This window comes from Lichenostomus cassidix, chromosome 3, assembly GCF_008360975.1.
Source record: "Lichenostomus cassidix isolate B80296 chromosome 3, HeHo_3.0, whole genome shotgun sequence".
Lineage (NCBI taxonomy): Eukaryota > Metazoa > Chordata > Aves > Passeriformes > Meliphagidae > Lichenostomus > Lichenostomus cassidix.
The window spans coordinates 28,509,075-28,529,106 of NC_139483.1; the positions used below are offsets into that span (position 1 = coordinate 28,509,075).

Genomic DNA, 20,032 nt, shown 5'->3' on the forward strand with positions numbered 1-20,032 from the left:
GAATAAATAAGCATGTTTAAACATTTGGTTGTACTTATATCCAGTCCCACTATCATCTATGCTGTTGCTTGCCACCTTTCTCCTACCAAGTAGCTAGTCACAACAGAATGAATTTTTTTTTAAAGCTTTAATAAAAGCTCTCTAATAAACCCCTTAAGTCCTCTTACTCCTCTTTTAAAGGGAACAGTTCATCCACCTCATAAATGTATCCATCTGTCAGCAGAAACTTACCACAAGTTCGGCGAATCTGGCATTGAGCTCTTCTGCTGGTGGGATTGGGACAGAAAACTCAAGGAATTGGAGGGGGTTATTGTCCTTGAGGTTGATTTCAGGGAGGTCACTACCTCCAAAACAACAAAGAAACCCCAAGGCATGACGATTCCTCTTCCGGGGGGCCATGATCATGGTGTATGATGCTATCTTCTGATCATGTTCTGTAGGGGAAAAAGAAAACAAAACAAAACCAACAGATATTAGAGGATAAAAAAGAGTATTGAATCTGTGCAGCTCTGTGCAATTAAAATGGCTGTCTCTGGAGTAACAGCTGGGATAGAACAGAAGGATCTGATACCCAAAAGAGCAAAATAAACACTCAAGGTAGAAAAGGTAGCTAGGCCTTAGTATGGTATTAACATGTTCTTCTATGGCAGTGTAGAATCACTTCTCCCAGTTTTTCTCAAAAAGTTCTACAAACTCAGTGTAGGATTTCCCAGCAGGTAGGTTTATCAGCAGCACTCAGTAGCCAAGGCTGAACACTACCACTGAATGCTGGTATTGGTCTTTCTGTCACCACAGTAATGGAATGAAACTATCAGAAGGAAAAAGCACGTATGGGAGAATTTACCCAAAACACACAGAAGAATCTTCCAAAGGTATCCCATTTGATCAAAATAAAATGAACACTGAAACAATTAAGCAGACATCAATTTTCCACCACTGCAGAGCCAGACCACCAAACATTCACTTATTCCTTCATGGCCAGGACTATCACAGTAGAACCGTTTTGTCTATCCTGTTTTCAAACATACTTAACCAGTTTCGGCTGCTTTAAGTATTCAGGGAAGAAACAGCACAGTGCCAATGCGTGCTTCCAGATTTACATTTGAACTGCCAGATCCCATCTTGACAGGTCCCAGGCTTGAGGGGCTTTGGTATCAGGAGTATAAAGGGAGGGAAAAGGAGGCCTGAAGGAGAAGCTGGGAAGTGACTGATTTCACCACCACACAACACCGTTTGTGAGCAGCCCATCCAAACAGGAAGTCTCCTGCCAGCAGTTTGAAAGGAGGGATCTGTGCAGTGCACAGAGAGCCACATATTTTTCCCTTTTAAGGGACTTGTTGTTTGACAGCTCAGGGGCTTATTTGTGCTGTATTTTTAAGGACTTCACTTTTTCACTTAATTTGCAGAATAAGCCATATCCTTAGAGAGTAAATAATTAAGGCTTGTTGTGAAGCTGGTCTCCCTGGGCACAGGGCAGGGGAGCAGGAGGGAGGTGGCAGGTGAACCAAACCGCAGGATGCTGGATGCTGTATCAGCAACAACACAGCTGAGCTTTGTCATCTGAGCAGCTGCTGCCCTAACCTGCCCCACAATGCTCTGGTCTGTTTGCTCACCAGAACAAGGCTGCTTTGAGTTTTCATAGAGACTGAGTAGCTATGCAAGGAAAAGCACCTTCGGGACAGCAGTTGCATAGTGGGACTTAACATACAGAGCACAGCCAGAAGCTCTCCAGGGACTTTTCTGTAGAAATTGGCATGCTCACTTAAGAAAAACCTAAGCAACAAAAAACAACAACAAGAACAACAACAAAAGAATGCCCAAACCATCCAAACTTCCACACTTGTGGCACTATGTGCTTGGCAGGAATCACCTGTCCTATTTTGTGCTGGGATTAATTTATCTAGCACATTCTCTTATGCATTCAAGGTGCATCAGCTGCAGCTCTCATGAAGCTGAAAAGAAAGCAAGCTGGTAAAAAGCACTGTCTTCTGGCATGCCCATTTTGCTTTGCTCTCCATGCCAGCTCTGCAAGGGGTGGTATGTCTCAGCAGGATTCACCAGGGCAGGATGTTGCTGTCTTCAAAAGCCCATTCATAAAAACATCGGGTTCTCACTAGGAGATGGCAAAGGTCAACTTAATCCTGAACTGGTCTTTGACACAGCTTCAGTCAGCAAAACCAAAATGGCCCCAAATCTATCACAATGATGTGCATGGCAACTTCTGTTTCCTCTCAGTAGTGGACACTTAAGAGATTCAGTTGCTAAATGACTTCACAAGAGAGCCTCGGAAGTAAAACTTGTACACTACAGACAATCTCCTCAAGTATTACTCCAAGTGCAATGCCGTTTATGTCAAATTGGTCATGACTGAGATTAGAACCAATTAGTTAGAATCAATTAGTTCCTGTCCTTTGGAAGGAAATCAATTCCATGAGACAAACCTGATTTGCATGAAATACAACTACATTTGCATCAACTTGGTTGTAACCAAGCTCAGGCCCATTGTCTAAACAATTCTCAGCCAACCATCAAAGGATGATCATGGACAATGAATCCTCCTTGGAAAAACTGGCTGAGACATTGAAGTGATAGGACCATAACATTATGAGCTCAGGTCCAGACTTTAGTATAAACCCTGCCTAAAGAGGTACCTTAGCAGGAAATTAATACTGTGTGAATGGATGTGAAACTCAACATTTTTTGTGGGGTAAGTACTGCCCTGGTCTGGCTACCACAGGTTCTTCTATACTGAAATTTCAAGACTTGGCTTTCATCCTAAGCAGGTTCATCTAAGAGGTTGTCAGTCTCCAGGTCTTCTTCATCCATAATGCTGAGAAATACACAAGCTAATGTTTGTTACTGTGATTTTTCTACAGAATCAACAGTTCCTTAGGATCCATACTTGTGAAACTCAAACCTATTTAGTTTTTACCACTCTGCAAAAGTGTGCAGAGTTCACATGAACAGTAACCTTGCCTCGCTTTCACAAAGCATCATTCCATCGCGCAACTCATACTCTGAACTCTGGCATTTTCCAGGTCCATCTAGAAGCAGCAGGCATGAAATTCATACTGACATAGAGGCATAAAATAGCATTTCTGTATTGCTACAACACTGTAGTTGTGTTGATATGTGATGCTTTCAAAATAAGAACAGTTGAGGACTGCTACAGAGGAATACAGCACAGGTATTTTAGAATTGAATGAATGAATGGATGAATGAATGACATTTCTAAGTTGGAGCACTGTCTCTCTAAAGACTAAGCCTTCCAGTTACAGGATTGTGAAGGACATCTACTTCAGTTGCACTGTTTATGCTATTTAAGGACTAATTAAAACTTTCTGATTTTTGTTGGTGTTCAACAAAATAAACATTTTCTAATTACCTCCAAGTTAATAAACCTTTCCTTTTCTTTCTATCTCTTTTGCCTTTCTTTTGTCAAGAATCAAATCTGGGGGAAATGCACTTCCAGATAATGAGGAGGGTGGGTGACAACAAAGAAAATGAAGAAAAGAGCAACTTTCATTTTTTCAAGTGGTAATTGATAGCAAAGCTGACATAAAAATTTGTGAAAATAACAAAAGGTGCAGGGCTTTCTTCTAATAAAAGCTCTACTGCCTCTCAACTTCTGGCAAGTAAAAATGAAACATGTGCAATTATCTATTTCTATATATATATACCCCCAGTGAGAATCAATGGGAAATCTCTGTCTGGAGAGAATCCCACTATTACACGTAACTCCCTCCCACAGCTCTTCTCGGTTCTACTCTTTTGCCCTTTTGCACAACACAAACAAGTTGCTGTCATTTCAACAGCTCACCACACACCCGCTCCTCATAGCAATCCCTCTCCTGCTTCTCAGCCCCATCTGTGGTTCGGCTCAGGTCAGGAGTCACAGCCTGGAACTTTGCCCAAGGTCTAATTATAACAACGTCCTCTTCCTCTGACAGGGCGTACGTGTTCATTTCTAAACCATTTGGCCCAGTGACCAAACATCATTTAGCTAATACAGTTTTTCCAAGCCTTATCAGAAGTTTTAGCCACATGGGATCAGATCCACGCTAACTGAACATGAGAATACTCTCTCAATTGCTCTCTAAATTGCTTCTTAAGTCTCACTCTTCATTCTCATCTCAGAAATTACAATTTTCATGCCAACATATGCTAAATAAGTGGTGTTCCACAAACAGTAAGACACCTGAAACAACTGTTCTGCCAGCAGCTCTTCTTTGAAAAGAGCTGATTATTGTAGTTTTTATCTCACTGTTCCGCCCTTCAACACACTGAGCAGTCAGAGCACAACTGTAACTACAATAGAGAAAACTACTTTTGTATCACCAGCTTTGGAAAAAGGGAGGAAAGAGAACTCAGTGGGTTAACTAAACACACACAGTCCTATAGAAACAGTTTGCAACATAAGGAAGCTTTAATGGTAAACACTTTCAGAGCTGAATCTCCACTGATCATCAACTGACACATGATATCAGTGGATGTGGCCACAGCTCTCACCTGAATGGGAAGCACGGGACTAAATGTATGATGAAAGAACCACTGCCCACACCGGTTTACACTAACAGGAAGGGAATCAAAGTTAATAATTTCCATTTCTGTGTAAATTTATCTATCTTTCTCTATGGCAGGATAAAACATATAAATGTAATGTGTGATCACTGATGTAGAAAGAAACCTGAATTCAGACTGTTTAGAACATAAAACAACTCACCCACAACCTCCAATCCAAGTTAAAACTCTATATTCTTCAGCTATTAAATAATAAACCATGAGAACCTCCTGGTATTAAAACAGCTACTTTCATTGTCAATTATTAACGATGAAATGGAGAAAATTAGCACCATGCTCAAATCTGTCTGAATATATACTCTGGATAAAGAGAGAGAGCTTCATATCGATCCTAGGCTCAGTTCCCTGCACCATGTTGCTTCATCAGTACACAGATGGTGAAATGATGAACTTTGTGGCATGTTCCAATTACCATGGGAATTTTCCATGTAAGTCACATGTAATGTGACAGATGTCAGATGCACTATATGGCAATTGCAGCATGGGGGATGGGGAAAGGGAGCAGACAAACAATCTGTTTGTTGCATGTGTAACAGTAACACAACTCCTTTGGTTTGGATTTGTCACTGTACTAAGGAGCCTCCTGATCTCAAGGGCACAAAACAGCAACAAAAAGCCCTGACCATTTAAAACCCACGAAGCTAAAACCTTATTTTTCAGGGATGGTAATGCTTCCTGAAGATCATGCCTGCCTGCTATGTTGGACAGGAAGGCACCAGACACAAAACAGATCAACAGATCACTGGAAGTGATTTCGAAATGAGCAGTGTCCTGTGCAGCAATGGCTACTCAATCCCAGTTAGCCATGGCCCACACCTAACGGTTTCCACCACAGGAGGAGGGCAGCTCAAATCATGCTGTAAATTTTAAAACCAGTTCATGGATTTTTCTTCCCATAACACATCGAAACAAGAGTGCAGAGCTCGTGGTGTTTATGAGGACTTTGAAAGATAGTCCAGGAACTCACCTCTGGTTTGTTTTACACATCTTTCCATTAAAACTGAGATGGTTGATAATTTCAAAGCATTCAACAGACTAAAAGATTGTCTCCTATTATATACATAGTATTATGTATTATTAATATTTATTTAATTCTTATTCATTTATTTACCTCAGAAATATGTCCTGAGATAAGACAAAGGCAAGGACTATTTGAACACTGTCAGGTGTAACTATATCCGGGAACCGACTTACTGCAACGTGTCTGTCAAAAATCTCTTTATTTTTAATACTTTAAAGATGCTCAGGATGTGCTGGGTGCCTAATGACCACTAATGTTAGTCTGTTAATGCCCACAAATCCAATACGTCTCACCTGATACCAACTTATCAACACTCAACAACAACAAAAAACCAAAAAAAAAAAAAACCAAGCTAAAGAACTCTAAGAGTCTTCTCTTCTTAAATATTAATTTGCAATAATTTCTCTGCCTTCACCCAAGAATGAGAGAAAAAATAACTCTACAGAAAAATAAAAAAAAAAAAACCCAAAAACCAAACAAGAAAACAGAAAAAAAATATAACTGCAGGTTCCTTGTGTTCCTCCTAATCGTTAATCTATACAAATTTTATTCACAGGAAAACAATTTAAAAAGAACACTCAATTCAAAATGCAAAGTGAAGAAAGCAACAGTTAAAGTCAGTATCATGAATCTGGTACTAATAGTTAAGTATTTCTCTGAACATTTTTTTCCACTCTTTAATGAAGTAGAGATTATTAATTTTCTATATTTAAATGAGATGACCAAACAATCCATTCACTCTTTTAACTGCTAAGAAGTCATTTTCTTTTTGCAAATGTACTGTAACTATGTTATAGTTTCCTATAACTATGACTTCACACAGAAACATGGACGGTCAAAACTAATTGGTCCTCCTAGACACCAAATGCTGACTCTTAATTACATTCTTGCATCTTATATATTTACATACAAGTAAATCTATGCATCTTTAACATTTCTGAATGGTGATGTGACCACCACAGCTTAGACTACAAACAAAACAAGTAAAATTCACAGCTTAAGTGTTTATCCAGGATATGTCCTTCATCTCCTCAGTATCTGATTGAACCACAGATTCGGATCCTAATCTATCAATTCCACATTTAGGCATGCTTGCCAGCAATTCAAATCACCATGGTGTGAAATGAACAGGACTGCATACTGCCTCCATATAATCAACCTTTCTGGTTTGAGTGAAGTACTCTTGAGTCCAGTCCTTCTTTACTTGCCCCCACCCCCAATATTATTTCCAAGTTTTCTAGTGTTGCAGCACTGCAGTTTTCAGTAATGTTTACAAATATCCTCCACTTCCTTCTCAATCAGAAAGTACCTGCTACTATGATCAATTTTCTTGTCCTCTTCATCATGAAGCATATTTGTTGTATTCATACACCTCACAAAAACGTAGCCATTCCCTTCTGTTAAAAAAAAAAGCTGCTCCTTTGTATTCTTAGTTCTACCTTTTGGCTTTTTTTTTTCAGTTTTATTCTCTAGTTCTTCACTGTTTCATTGCAATATTCCCATTTTTCATGACAACTGTTAGAATTGAAATGGCTTCCTGTAGCCACTTCCTATGCCTCAAACTACAAAATCTTTTTTTTTCAAAGCAGTCATTGTAAAGAAAAATACTTCTAAAAAGACACCCACTGCATGACAAAAGCAGCAAAGATTCATCACACTTTGTGTATGTTTTATTTTGGTTGTATTTTACTTTATTGTCCTAGCTGAGGTACTGAAGTTGTAGGTTCTCCAGTGTAGGGTCTTCAACACCCACTTAAACCAGGTATTTTACAGTGTCAAACAGACTGTGGTAGTATACAAACACAAAAGCAGTAGGCCAGCAAAAAGGTAATCACCTGGCTGGAATCTGGCGAGGACACAACAGATCCACCTCCCAGTAATGATGCTGCTGTAGAGACAGCATTTAGCAGTGTCCAGAAACCCAGCATGGATAAATCTATCCTTCACAAAATAATGGAATTTATGCAGTGATTTCCCTTACCACAGCATTAGCTTCACTAGACGGGTTGGTTTATAATGTCATTGTTCATCAAACTGCTGTGGCTCTAAGAGCCAATGGGAAATACACTGCATAAAAGAAAACATAGAAAACAATCCCACAAACCCCACAGACGGGACCCCAAGATCCAATTCCAACTAAGAATAAGACCATGCAGCAGCAAGTATTTTCCAACACTCTCTACAATTCCGAGATTTTCCTTTTGAAATAATTCAGATCCTGAAAAAGTTATTTTTAAGGCTTGACAAAAATATATTGTAATTCTAGGGCCGTGAATTCAGGACAAGGCTATAATCCCAGTTTGTCTCTGTACTACTCAACAGAGTGGCTCTGAACTGCCTTTTGCAGATGCCACAGATCTAGACAGCAGAGCACAAGTTAGACTTTCAATTTTCTTTATTTTCTTTTTGTGATAGGTGCAACACAGTGATGCAATTTCACAGAACAAAGTGCCTTGGAAGTTGGAGTGCAAGATGAAGCCTTTATTCAGTATAAGAAATCATAGACTAAAGATTAAATAGATCATGATAACACCAGTTAAGCAGACACACACACTGACAGCCAGAACCAGCACATCACTCCTTCAGCTTCAATGCATAAAACTACTATTTTCTTCTACACGAAGATGAAGTTTTGTGCATTTTACAGGTCTTATGGTATGAAAGGCTTTAAAGTCATTGGCATGAAACTGACTCTAATCAGTAATGTCTGTCAGTTCCATCTATAAGATCAGGTCCCAGGGATGAGACATCCATACCCCAGATCAATGTTTTTGATCACCTCAGGAAAGAAGCCAAGGATTGAGTGATCTGTAGAACAAGGTGTCCGACTCTATCCTCCATGCCACAAGATCAGGAATACTAGTAAAGCAGATTAGTACTTTAGATTAGTACTAAAGCTTGGTCTAGGAACTTAAAATCTCACCAATATTTCTATTGGGAAGAGTGGGGTTTATATACAAAGGAAGTCAATCCAGAGTTTCCCAGTAGCACTAATAACTGCCATGTTCAGAAGAATGAACACACAAAACCCCATTACTAAAAGCGTCCCTGTCTTGTTTGAGTCATTGTAATTTTTCCATTCTGTCACTGCCCAATTATTTCCAGACATGATGTAACCATTTTGCCAAGGGATTTGGGAGTCAAAATGTTGCTGTTGTTGTCATCGTTATCCTGGGTGCTTGAATTTTCCAGACAAAATAAGCAGCTGAGGGCATTAAAGTGCCTCTACTGAGAGAGAAATACTCTGTAAGAACTGCCAGGGTGCTCCAAGAAAAACAAACAAATGGTAAAAGTCCAATTACATCCCCCTGAACTCCAGCCTATTTCCATGTGAAACGCTGTTTTCTTATTCAGACAATTACTAGAATAAAATTTCATCTGTTGTCTGATGTTATCATAGCAGAAAAAAATTGATTTCCATTCTAACACTCTGATCAGGGTCACTATGGGACGTTAAAACTCAGCTTGACTGGAAATATGCCTTGATTATAACCCCTGGAAACTAACCACAGATGTAGGTGTACAAGTGCTGTCTTCACTATTGACAGGTAAATCAATTACCTGCACTGGTAAAATTTTCCTAAACTTCACACACTGGAAAAAGCAATTCAGTCTTTATAGCAAATGGGTATAACTGGGGAAAAACTCAACGCAGAGACCACTTGGACTTTTACTTATTTTTTGTGGATGGCACTGAATCTCTTCAAAACAGGTGTTCATCAATGCCACCTGGGAAAGCCAGGTTCCAGGCTGCAGAACTGCCACTGTCCCGCTTAGTGCCCCAGCCAAAGCACAGTGTGCTTCTACATGTCCCTGCAAACCTGTACACAATAAAATGGTAGCTCCCAGTTCAATTCCATAGACTGAAAAGCCACCGAGGTGGACAATAGCTAAAAGCATTCTTTAGTGATTCACTAATGGAAGAAACAGCCACTAGATGCATTCATAAAGGGAACAGGTCTCAAGGTTCTTATGCTCACTCCATCTTGGAGATGGTTCCCATAGTTCAAGGCATACAGACAAGGTCAAAATGTCATTGATTTTTTACACTTATTTTTTAAACTACTCAGATTGCAGAGTTGTCAAGTTGGCCCCAAAAATAAATTCCCTGTAGAAAATCAAGTTAAGAAAAGGTCATATATGGCATTTTAATCCAGCATTTTTATTTTTGTTCAACATTCTGACCACGGATACTTAGGGTTCAATGCCCTGAAACCTCAACATTACGCAAGTAGGTTTGAACTCTAAGCCAGAAGCTTGTTGAAACTGCTGAACTTTTAACCTAACGTGTCTTCATGAAGAATGGATATTTGGAAAGAGTTTTGCTCAAAGATCTTGGGTTGTTTTCTGTGTGTATTTTGAAGTGGCATCCAGATAAAATATATTTTCTGGCTGCTGCAATATTTTCAGGAGGAGACTTTACACCGACACTGAAGGCTGGATTCAGAGCCGTGATGTATCTCTTTAGGTTTTGGGGCTGTCAAGTGCTTCATTGCATTAAAGTGAACAAGGTCCCCTCTATATTGCAGTCAAATTCTTCAGAGCTGATGCTCTGAGTGACACAGGTAGTGATCAGTGATGAGTGTCTGAAAAGAAAGCGCTACCTAAAACCAGCAACCTTCCTTGCATGGTCAGTGGGTGCTCTGGCCAAGAGCATTATTGAAAAGATTGCAGTAAAAGGAGGGGCAGGGAAAACCCCCCTAAAATGCACAAATGTGAGGATCTTCTCTACAAAGCAATGCCTACCCACGTGGTCTGGAGCATTTGGTACAGAAGGGTGTGGTGCCTGTGCCAATTGTCAATGCTCCCTCCTGCCATCCTTGAACTGCCAGTACCTAGTTCTAGTCTCCCAGATAATCATGGCAAGAGGTCACATCCACATCAAGGCCCTTTAAGGCTCATGATTAAGAAAATTTTAAGTTCTGAAGAATATCTAGGGAAGACTTCCTAGAACTGTAACTGACCTCTAACACACTGTCTTTTCCCAAGGATAGGTCATTTTTAAATGTATGCTCAAAGATACCCAAAGAAAACTGTGGAGAAGCTGTAGCAAATGTTTGGGTAATCATCTCCAGACTTCTTAGTGTCTACAGCAAGTTTAAAGTCTGCCTGAAGATACAGCAAGTTCTTTCAGCTTCAGAGCCCAATCTACTTGTAGCTTGTTGACAAAGCTTGGAGCAGACTCCACAGAAAATCAGATTGCAGTATAAAATTTCCTTGGCTCCCCACCACAGCTGCACACAACTGGAAAAAAAAGGTACTAAAAATCCAAGAAAATAACGAGCCCTACTTCTAAACCACCACTTGATCTGGACTCATAGTCCTCAGACATGATTCAAAAAGAAGGCCCATTGTGTACAAATAGAAGAGAAATCTACTCTCTGTCACAGAAAGACATGTTTATCTCCTGAGGGCTGCAAACATTATGTCCAGTGATGTATGTCTTTGCAGAACATGTACCAATGTCACTGCTTGTTGTCTCTAGTTTTGTACAGCACGGACTTATTTGATAGATTGCACAGGGTTTTATCCAAATCATTACCTGCTGCAGTTTGTTTTGTCTCACCTTTTGGAAAGGCTGTATTTAAAACTTACTTAAATCAATAATTTTTGTTCATTTGATGTCTTAAATTTATAGATGGAATACATACAAATAAAGACAGTAAGCAGTCACACATTGCCTTGTACAAGTTGAGGTCTTGGCTCTGCTGCCCTGGTCATATGCAAGAACATGTCCTACTGCAAGAAAGGCTGAAATTGCTGTCATTGCCATTTTCTACTAACTAAAGAAGAGCCACAGGCAACCAGTACCAAAATCTTCCCAGTAATAAGAACCAGCAGCATTTGCCCCTTCTCCTGCCCAGACACCCATCTGAACAAGGAAGCAATCTCAATTTTCATAAAACCTTCGCCAGCAAAATAAGAGGGAACTGCAAAATGTCAGAAGTTCTGAAACATCAAGACCAGCTATGTGTTTGGTCTGAGTGGCAAATCCAAGAATAAAATCTTTACATGTCACCCAATGATGTGCACACAAGCTGACAGCCTATCACTATATTTTAGCTACTGGCTGTTGGACCAGTAAATATGAGATGAAAATGGCACTAATACTATGGAATCTTCATGTTTTACTTCCTCCCCTTCTCCCAGTCATTTATATTACAGGCAAAGGGTCTACCACATTACGGCAGTGAATGCTTAAAACAGATAAAATTGTACAGAGAAGTGGATCCATCCACTCCAAATCTCTGAAAAGATAAACTAGCAGATGTATAAAGCAAACACTGAGTCCATCCCAATGAGAAGCTCTTCTGAATGAACTCTTGCCTAGTGCTTATTCTGTCCATACCCTTACATCAGTCAAACACAGTCTGTAAGAAGCATGGCTACTGCCCAGGAAATCTTCTTACTGTTGGGTTTACAGTATCATCAGGTATTAATCATAAAACCTCCATTGGGATAACCCCAGAATCAAACAAATTAAGAAATGCATGTCTAGAGAGAGGGGAGCTGGTGTGGGAAGTAATTTTAAGGAACGTTGTTTTGTTAGCAAGAAAAAAACCAGTTCTTTAGACAGGAGCAAGTCCACTAGGTCTTACACTATCATGTTCATGCTGAGATCTCAAACACAGGCAAAAATTTTCTACATTTTTAGGAGGTCATGCATGATAAGGAAACAATTCATCTCTAACAGGGCCTACCAATAGCAGCATTAACTCTTAATTCCCACAACACATTACATATCCATATAAATATTGCGGGACATATTTCCTGGATCTACCAGAATATTCCTACAGTAAGAGGTCATCCCCACTTAAACTGCAATATTGCAATGACATGGTGAGCACTTCACAACCATCAGATCCCAGCACATGACCACCAAGTCACCTATTTCACTAAAAGCTGTTCACAGTAGAAGTGCCCTTTAAGGGAGTGATTTTCACAGCACCTCAGTAACCTTTGAGCAAAAGAGGATGTCCAAATGAAAACAAAACCACCTTGAACCACCAGTTTAATGCCATGACCGGATTCACCTAGAGAAGCAGTTCTGTCTTATTCATTAGATAGAGAGAAACCAACACTTAGAGTATCTTGGAAATGAGATCTCTCTGTGCCTTCTAACTGACCACTCCGGACCAAAGAAAGCATTTCTCTAAGTTGGAGGGAGTGCCTCTAAGGACCAAAATTTGAGCTTGAGTTACTAAATAACTGAAGAGAGGGGAAACCACTTATCACAGGAAATAGAGCAAAAGGCAAGAGGAAAGATCAGCTTTCTAGCTGGAAGGATGCTGTGCTCTGTGGGTGTACTATAGCAAGTTGCATGCTGTGGAGGGACCTTGGCGTGGAGATAATGCCAGTGGGTCAACGAGCCAATAGTTCGGTCAAGAAAATAAATTTATGTCTTTGTACTCAGTTCTTCAAATATTTAGGCTGAGGTTACTCCAGAGGAAATCTCTTTCTTATCAGATACTAAGGGGTTTATATTGTGTAAAGTATTTCAGACATTTTTTGCTATGGAATCCCCCAAAAATCATTTATGTAGGCAAAGTCAGCAGAAAAAGAAAGAAAAGGGTAAAAGTAAAGAAAAAAGGCAAAAAGAGAAGCATTTTATCCTTCTCTTCAGAAGGACTTTGGAGGGCATACGCAAAAATCTGTTCATCTTATCAAGGCAGTAATTTCAGGGTGAACATACTATTCAAATTAGGTTATGGAGACTTTACAAGAGCCTTTCATTCCTCAGATGAGTGAACAACATACACTCCCTATAATGTTTCCTCTTCATGGGTGTAACAGACTCCTATTAATTCTGATGGAAACACATAACCTCATAGAACAAGAGATTGACTCTTCCAAGCAGAACTCAGTTGATTTCTGATGAAATGGTCCATACTGAAATTGTGCCAGACGGGCACCAGAGATTTATTTTCTTTTTGCCTCCCAAAATATTTTATTTCCTCCAAAGGCTTTTTGCAGGCTTTTTGAGCTGAATTTAGCAAAGTCAATCCAAAGCATCCAGAGCATCTAAATCATCATTTCCTGACTCCTGGGGAATGGATTCCAAGTCATATACAAATTTCAGCAGGAGCCAGTTTTTAACCTTAGTCCTAACTCTGAAAGCCTTCTGACTACAAATTCAGAAAAGTAATGTATTCTATATGTCAGTAGTAGTTTTATGTTTCAGTTATACTTCCATGTTTTCCTTTAAATTTCCCTTCCCCAGGAGTACTTTTCCATGCCCTGTGTAACAATTCAACCAGTTTGCCTCATATTAGAGAGACTGAAGGCAGAGTTGTCACTGCTTCTGACACCACTACATGAAGCTGCTCTCAAGCTGTGCAAAAAGTCAAAGCATTTCTCTCTCTTGGCCCTGAGCAAAGCTTCTGCAACTGTACCAGCCAGTGCCAGAGTGCAGAGTTAAGCATCATGGATGGACTGCTCTGCAACAACCTTCAGCTCCCTCCATTCTGCATTCCCACCACCACAACCAGCAAACACCTAGATGCAGGTTTCCAGTGTATCACAGAGCAGCAGCAGATAAGCAGCACTGGCTCTGGAGGGAATAACTAACACAAGACACATAGGAAGGAGAAAGCAGATTTCCCCCTCCAAAATGGAAAGAGTTGTTGGGATATGTTACTGTTCTGCATGCCTCTTGGCTTCAAGGAAACATTTCACATTATTTTCTTCCTTCTATTTGTACATTGTCTTCACTAGCTATAGCTTTGGTTCTCAGTTGCCTATCACTTCTGAGACAACCCCATGGAAACAAGATAATGCCAGCACACCAACATTCAGGAGCCGCTCAACAGCCATATCAGATGTTTAGCATCAGCCATCCACAAACAATATGCAGGCATTCCTAACCCAAGGCACTGTCAGACTATTGGGGAATAGTAAAACAGTGTTCTACTATTCTGCTGGTCAGTTGAGGTCTCACAAGTAACTCATGAATAACCATGTGAAAAATGGATACCACTTCTGGGTAGTAGAACATACACTTTAACTTCAGCTATTGAAATACGAGTCAAAATTCTAAGCTTCTTTCACTCTTTTGGTAACATATTCCTAGTTTTCAGTACAAGGCAATTCTTCACAGTAAATGTGTTCAGGCTTTTTGTCACAGCACCCCCAATGCAGTCCTAAAAAAGAAAACTACACAACTTCCATGCAAGTCTTCCTTTGCTATCTGAAAATAATGAATCAGTCAGTCCAGGTTCCTGTCCCCTCATTTAAACTTCACTGACTGCCATTGTATCAGAATATTCCACCTTAGCTTAAGCTCTCTGTCCCCTCTATATAAAGCAAGAGGGTTTGCATGCCAACTCGAAAATATTCAGAGAAAAGAAATTCCCTTCCACTAGTTTTATTAGAACATTGAGAGCACAGGGTTTTGCAACACTTCTTTCCTATCTTCTTCTAGCTAAGGAAGCACTTCAGTAAGGAGATTTAAATATAGAAGGCCTAAAACAAAGCTTTATTATATTCCATATATATATATGTATATATATTTCTCTCACTTCCTTGTTCTCGTTCCCACCATCAGGCAGACCCAAAAGCCCACAATGTTTTGATAAACACACCAAAAGTAGCTCGAGATGTAAGTATGAAAACATGTACAGCAAGTTTATTTTATGCTGGTTTGTTTTATGGCTCTCCTCCAGCATTTTGGATGCACATCCCCTCTAGGGTCACAGTGCTAAAATTTTCCTTAAACAAGTCCATCTCAAAGGTCCAGGCCTCTTTTTCCCTTTCCATACCACCTGCATCTCAACACTCCTTAAATAAAATAGGATTTATCCAGTGCAGAAAAGAATAATGATGTGTATGTACATCCCTCTGCACTGAATCCTCTCCTGCTTGGCTGTGTTCCACTTTCCTTCATCAGTGCAGTTTCCCAAGTACTCCCAAGGCGGGCGGGATCTGTACAAGGCCGCTAAGGTGACTAAATGCTTTAGCTCATAGGATCCAAAAATTGGGGGGGTTGAAACCTGAGAGTTTTGAAACAAGCTCAGCAGAATAGTTGGAGCATCTTGGAGTCCTCAAAGCCTGAGTTAGATGAGACAAAGGTCAGGGTTCTTTCAAGTATTGCATCCCCCGCAGAGCCCCATCTCACAAGGCTCCAATGCTTCAATCCATGTTTTGCCATTAAGAGGACATTAAAATCCCAAACAACACATTTTATTCTGTCCATGTTGGAAAGGTAGAAAAATTTATAAGTCCACATTCTTTTACCAGATAGTAGAGGCCTGACTCCATGAAATATATGGAAGAAATGGGGTTGGGGGAGGGAAGGTTAAAGGGAAGATAAAAATCTAAAATATTGCCTTCAGCCTCACTGAAGGAAATTTATGTGTTTGTCTTTCTCAAGAAACAGTGCTTCTTTCACACGCTTTTAAAGAGAGTTTTTTTCTTTGCAAACACTCTAAAACCAGACAACTTCCTAATTAACAATAAAGATCTGACAAGTTTTCTTTAAGATGGCAGGTTTTCTTTAAGAGGCAAACCAAACAACTCTTGGAGCAGGGTAGCACCTGGGCAAACCGTGAGCCACCTTTCATTCAGAAGCAGATAAACAAGTTCTGAGCAAACGGTAGAGGGAAAAAACAGAAGAGGAAGAAAAGGGAAGTGTGAAATAACCAGTCAAAATATCCTCTTTAGGAAAAAAGCAAAGTTTCCATCTGCAAGATGGATTGAAGAGGACACTTATAACCAATGTGTACTACCAAGAATCCTTTTGAAGGAAGAACCAGCTTCTTGGCCCCAGAAGCCACATGCTGAAAACTTTCATATGGTCAAAAGCCAAGAGACACACACCACACACCTTGTGAAGCTGAGGAAAGGGAAAGCACTAGGAAGTAGTTCACAGTCTAGATGTAACAATACATACTCATGACTCCTGCTGCTCCTTTTGAGATAAGGCTGGGCCAGGCAGGTAGCCAGTTCGTAAGAAAATGCTGCAATACTGATCTCAGCAGTTGAAAGGAGCCTCTCACAAGTGTCTAGTCCAGTCTCTTTCCTCAAACAGGGTCAACTAGGGCAAATTGCTCAGGACTAGAGCTCAGACACCCCCACAGGAAAAGAGTTCCTTGTGTTCAGATGGAGTTCCCAGAGTTTCAGTTTATGCTCATTGCCTCATCCTGTCACTGGGCACCACTGAAAAGAGTGCACCTTTCTGAAGCAAAGAATCAAATTTCTCAAAAGGCCTCTTACCAACTTTTACAGCTCCATGTAATTGTTTATGGAATTTATCTCTGTGTAAAGATCTAGACTGGTAGCATGACAACAGAATATTGCAGAAATTCTCTCTTGTGCCAATGTCTGCTAATGACAGACACAAACAAGCTGCAGAACAAAGAACCATGCATAGAAGAGATGTGTTAGAAATAAAAATAACAGTACATTTTCCCATAGGCAAACTCATTATATGTTCTCACAGAACAAAAATTCCCAGACAGGACGTCAGTCAGCCAAAAAAAAGACTCCTCATCTTTGTAGAAGGTCTTCACAAAATGTTATTGCACTTCCCCATCCTTTCTCAAAACAAAATATTCATGACAGCACAATTTTGTCATTACCAATAAAAGCTGTGAATCCCCAAACAATATAATACCAGTAGAAGCAGCCTTAAAAAAAGCTCTTGACTGGTAATGCTTATCAAACTACTGTTTCCTAGTCCTACCCACAACATAGAACCTGCATTAACACAGGCGGTGACAAACACAGTGGGCTTCTACATCTACTGGTTCTCATACTGGGTAAGATAATAGCCATTGCTATTGCACTGGCTTGCTCCAAGACATTCACTGGACATTCTAGTCTATAATCTTATTACTCCCCTGCTTGAGTATGTCCTTGTAACTGGTGATGATCCAAACAAAACAAATTAAAAAGAAAAAAAGAAATTTAAATAAAAATCAAAATCTTCTATTTTATTTGAATTCTCCAGAAGTTTAAAGCTTTGCAGAATTTTTCCCTTTGTATGTCTCAGCAGCTTCCAATGAAGTCACCGGATGTTTGACCACTGATTTCTGTGGGAATGACATGGGATTTTAGCCACAGCAGGACTGCTAACCACTACCACCTAATATTTGCCCTTCAAAAGCTTTTCAGGGCAAATGCTTAGAAAGTACTTGAATTCAATTTCTGCAAGCAAAGCCCCAGAAAACCTCTTTCTGAGAGGTCAAGCCCTATTCCATGAGGCCTTGGTGCAAGCTGTCTTGGCAGGACTTCTTCAGAGCCTGTTGTGTGGCAGATAAGGAATTTGAATGATTTCCTGTTCTGCAGCATATAGCTCCCCAAACGTCTGACAGTTTATGTCCCAGGGACTGTTTCCACAGAAACCTGGCTAAAGAGGCCACGATGCTGAGTTACCCAGTAGCAATCAGCTCATCTTCACTCTTTTACACTCCCCATCCTGTACTACTTTCCAACTACATGCTCTTGCCTGTGGCTCTCCCAAAGCACATCAGGTACTGCACACCTCCTCCCAGCCAGGTCTGAAGGAAAGATTATTAACTCCCACACTAATGCACCAATGCTACAGATAAAGCTGCTCCCCATGGGATCCTGAAATCAAACACATTCTCCTGTGCACCAAAATATCATGTGCCAAGTGAGAGTACACTTGGCCCTGACTTGCCGCCCTCCTGCATTGCACACACTATCTATCAGATAAGCCTTCAGCAGAGTCCTTGGGTGAGGTCTTTTTCACACTGTTTCAAAACCAGAAGGGTTTCCCCTCAAGACAGATTGATTTTTCAAGACTTCTGAGATTTCAGTCACAGAAGACTGAAAAAAACCAGGGGAAAACCAAAATCAATCCTTAGATTTCGGGTTTCCCTAAACTAGAACTGCATGCAACCCTACACCAGAAAAACAATGCAGCCCTCGAGGACTATGAGCTGTGTGCTCTCTTTCTTCAGGCAATCTTTACCATACAGCTGCTTGGTCTCTTTAGGGCACTCACGTGCTAGACTATACCCAGGAGATGCTGTGCATGAGATTACTTCCAGTAGAATTGCCCAATATCCATTTGGTCCAGGCCTATCACATGCAGTAGCTGAGCTTATCCAGCCACATCCAAGTTTCAAGGAGTTACTCTTTGAGGACTAAGAATTTAGTACAACAGTTCTATAGGCTGATGTTCTATAACATCACTGCTCTGTAACAGTGATGTCTGCTGCAAAGATAGCCAGCCTGATCTCTTCAACGCATTTGTGGCCCTTCAAGGCACTCATTCAAAACGGGGATTAATTGAAGAGAACATCTCAATTAGTTGATCCTTTTCTCATTCAACTGTATGCCATAAAAGGAACATTTTACTATTTAGAGGACATGCAGGAAATCCTTTTCTCTAAATGCACTTATCAGTTTGCTCTGCAGCCTAGCACTCTTCAGTACTGTTGCTTGCAAAAAGAATTATACATACAATCTGCAAACTTCACTTGCTATGTGTGCACAAGACAAATTTGAATTTAAAGAGACTTTGGCTCGTGCCTCAAGAACAGATTTTCACAAAACCATCCAGTTTCCATTTCAATGAAAAACAGGAAGCAAATATCCAAAATAGTGACACTTATTGAACAGACCTGGTTAAAAAGAAAAAGAACTGTCTTGAAAAAGAAAAAAAAAAAGAAGGCATTTTGAAAGCAAGTGCAAGCTATTCCAGTGTTGGGAATGCCTTTTGAGGTGGTTTAATTTTTAAAGAAAAGGAAAAACAAAAACATTTTCCCATTCACCAGTATTTTCCCCTTCTACTGAACAAAAAAAAAATTAATAAAGAAAATAATTTAGAAAAATTTATCAGCATTGGTTGCATAGCATTCAACTGCATAAAAAAAAGAGAAATAGTTACAAATAAATACATGTTTCTGGCATGATTTATCACGCATTTTGAAATATTCAGCTCTCATAAGAATGGGGAAACACTTGGAAAAACCTGTGTTTTCTTCAAAATTTGGCAATTCTGAGAACAGACTTTTTCAATGGGAAAATCTCAATGGAAAAATTTGCATGAGACATACTGAGATCTTTTGAAAGTCCAACCACCACTGTCAGGAAGGGAGATGAAGAGTTACTTAGATCTGGTCTGTCTTTTGAGAGCAGTTGCTCAAACAGCCAAGTCCTCTCCAACACCTGTAGGCTACTACCAGCCACAGTCCTTCAGCAACATCAGTAACTGAGCTGCTGGCTTGGTCAAGGACATGGAAGTTCTACTTTACCCCTGAGCTGTGTCCTCTACTCTGAACAGGTAGCACAGCACACAGTAGGAGAAAGAATAAACAAGACCCACTGGGCTCATTGCCTTGTACTATAACATACAGGTGGGAAATTAAAAGTAAATCTCTCTCTCTGACATAACGTGGGGAGCAACTCAGCAGTCAAGGATCCTTTCTTTTGCTGAGTAGTTTTGAATGCTACAGTACTTGG

At 40.1% G+C, this 20,032-nt stretch overlaps 1 protein-coding gene across 3 annotated transcripts in view; it reads right to left on the bottom strand.

Annotated features, from left to right (window-relative positions):
* DAAM2 (dishevelled associated activator of morphogenesis 2) overlaps positions 1–20,032 on the bottom strand; it is a 223,546-nt gene that overhangs the window by 121,777 nt on the left and 81,737 nt on the right. For all 3 annotated transcript variants that reach the window (XM_085055065.1, XM_085055064.1, XM_085055067.1), the window contains one exon: positions 232–434. In XM_085055065.1, coding sequence (XP_084911191.1) covers positions 232–405 — 174 coding nt within the window. In that variant the 5' untranslated portion in view covers positions 406–434. The remainder of the gene's footprint in view (positions 1–231; positions 435–20,032) is intronic.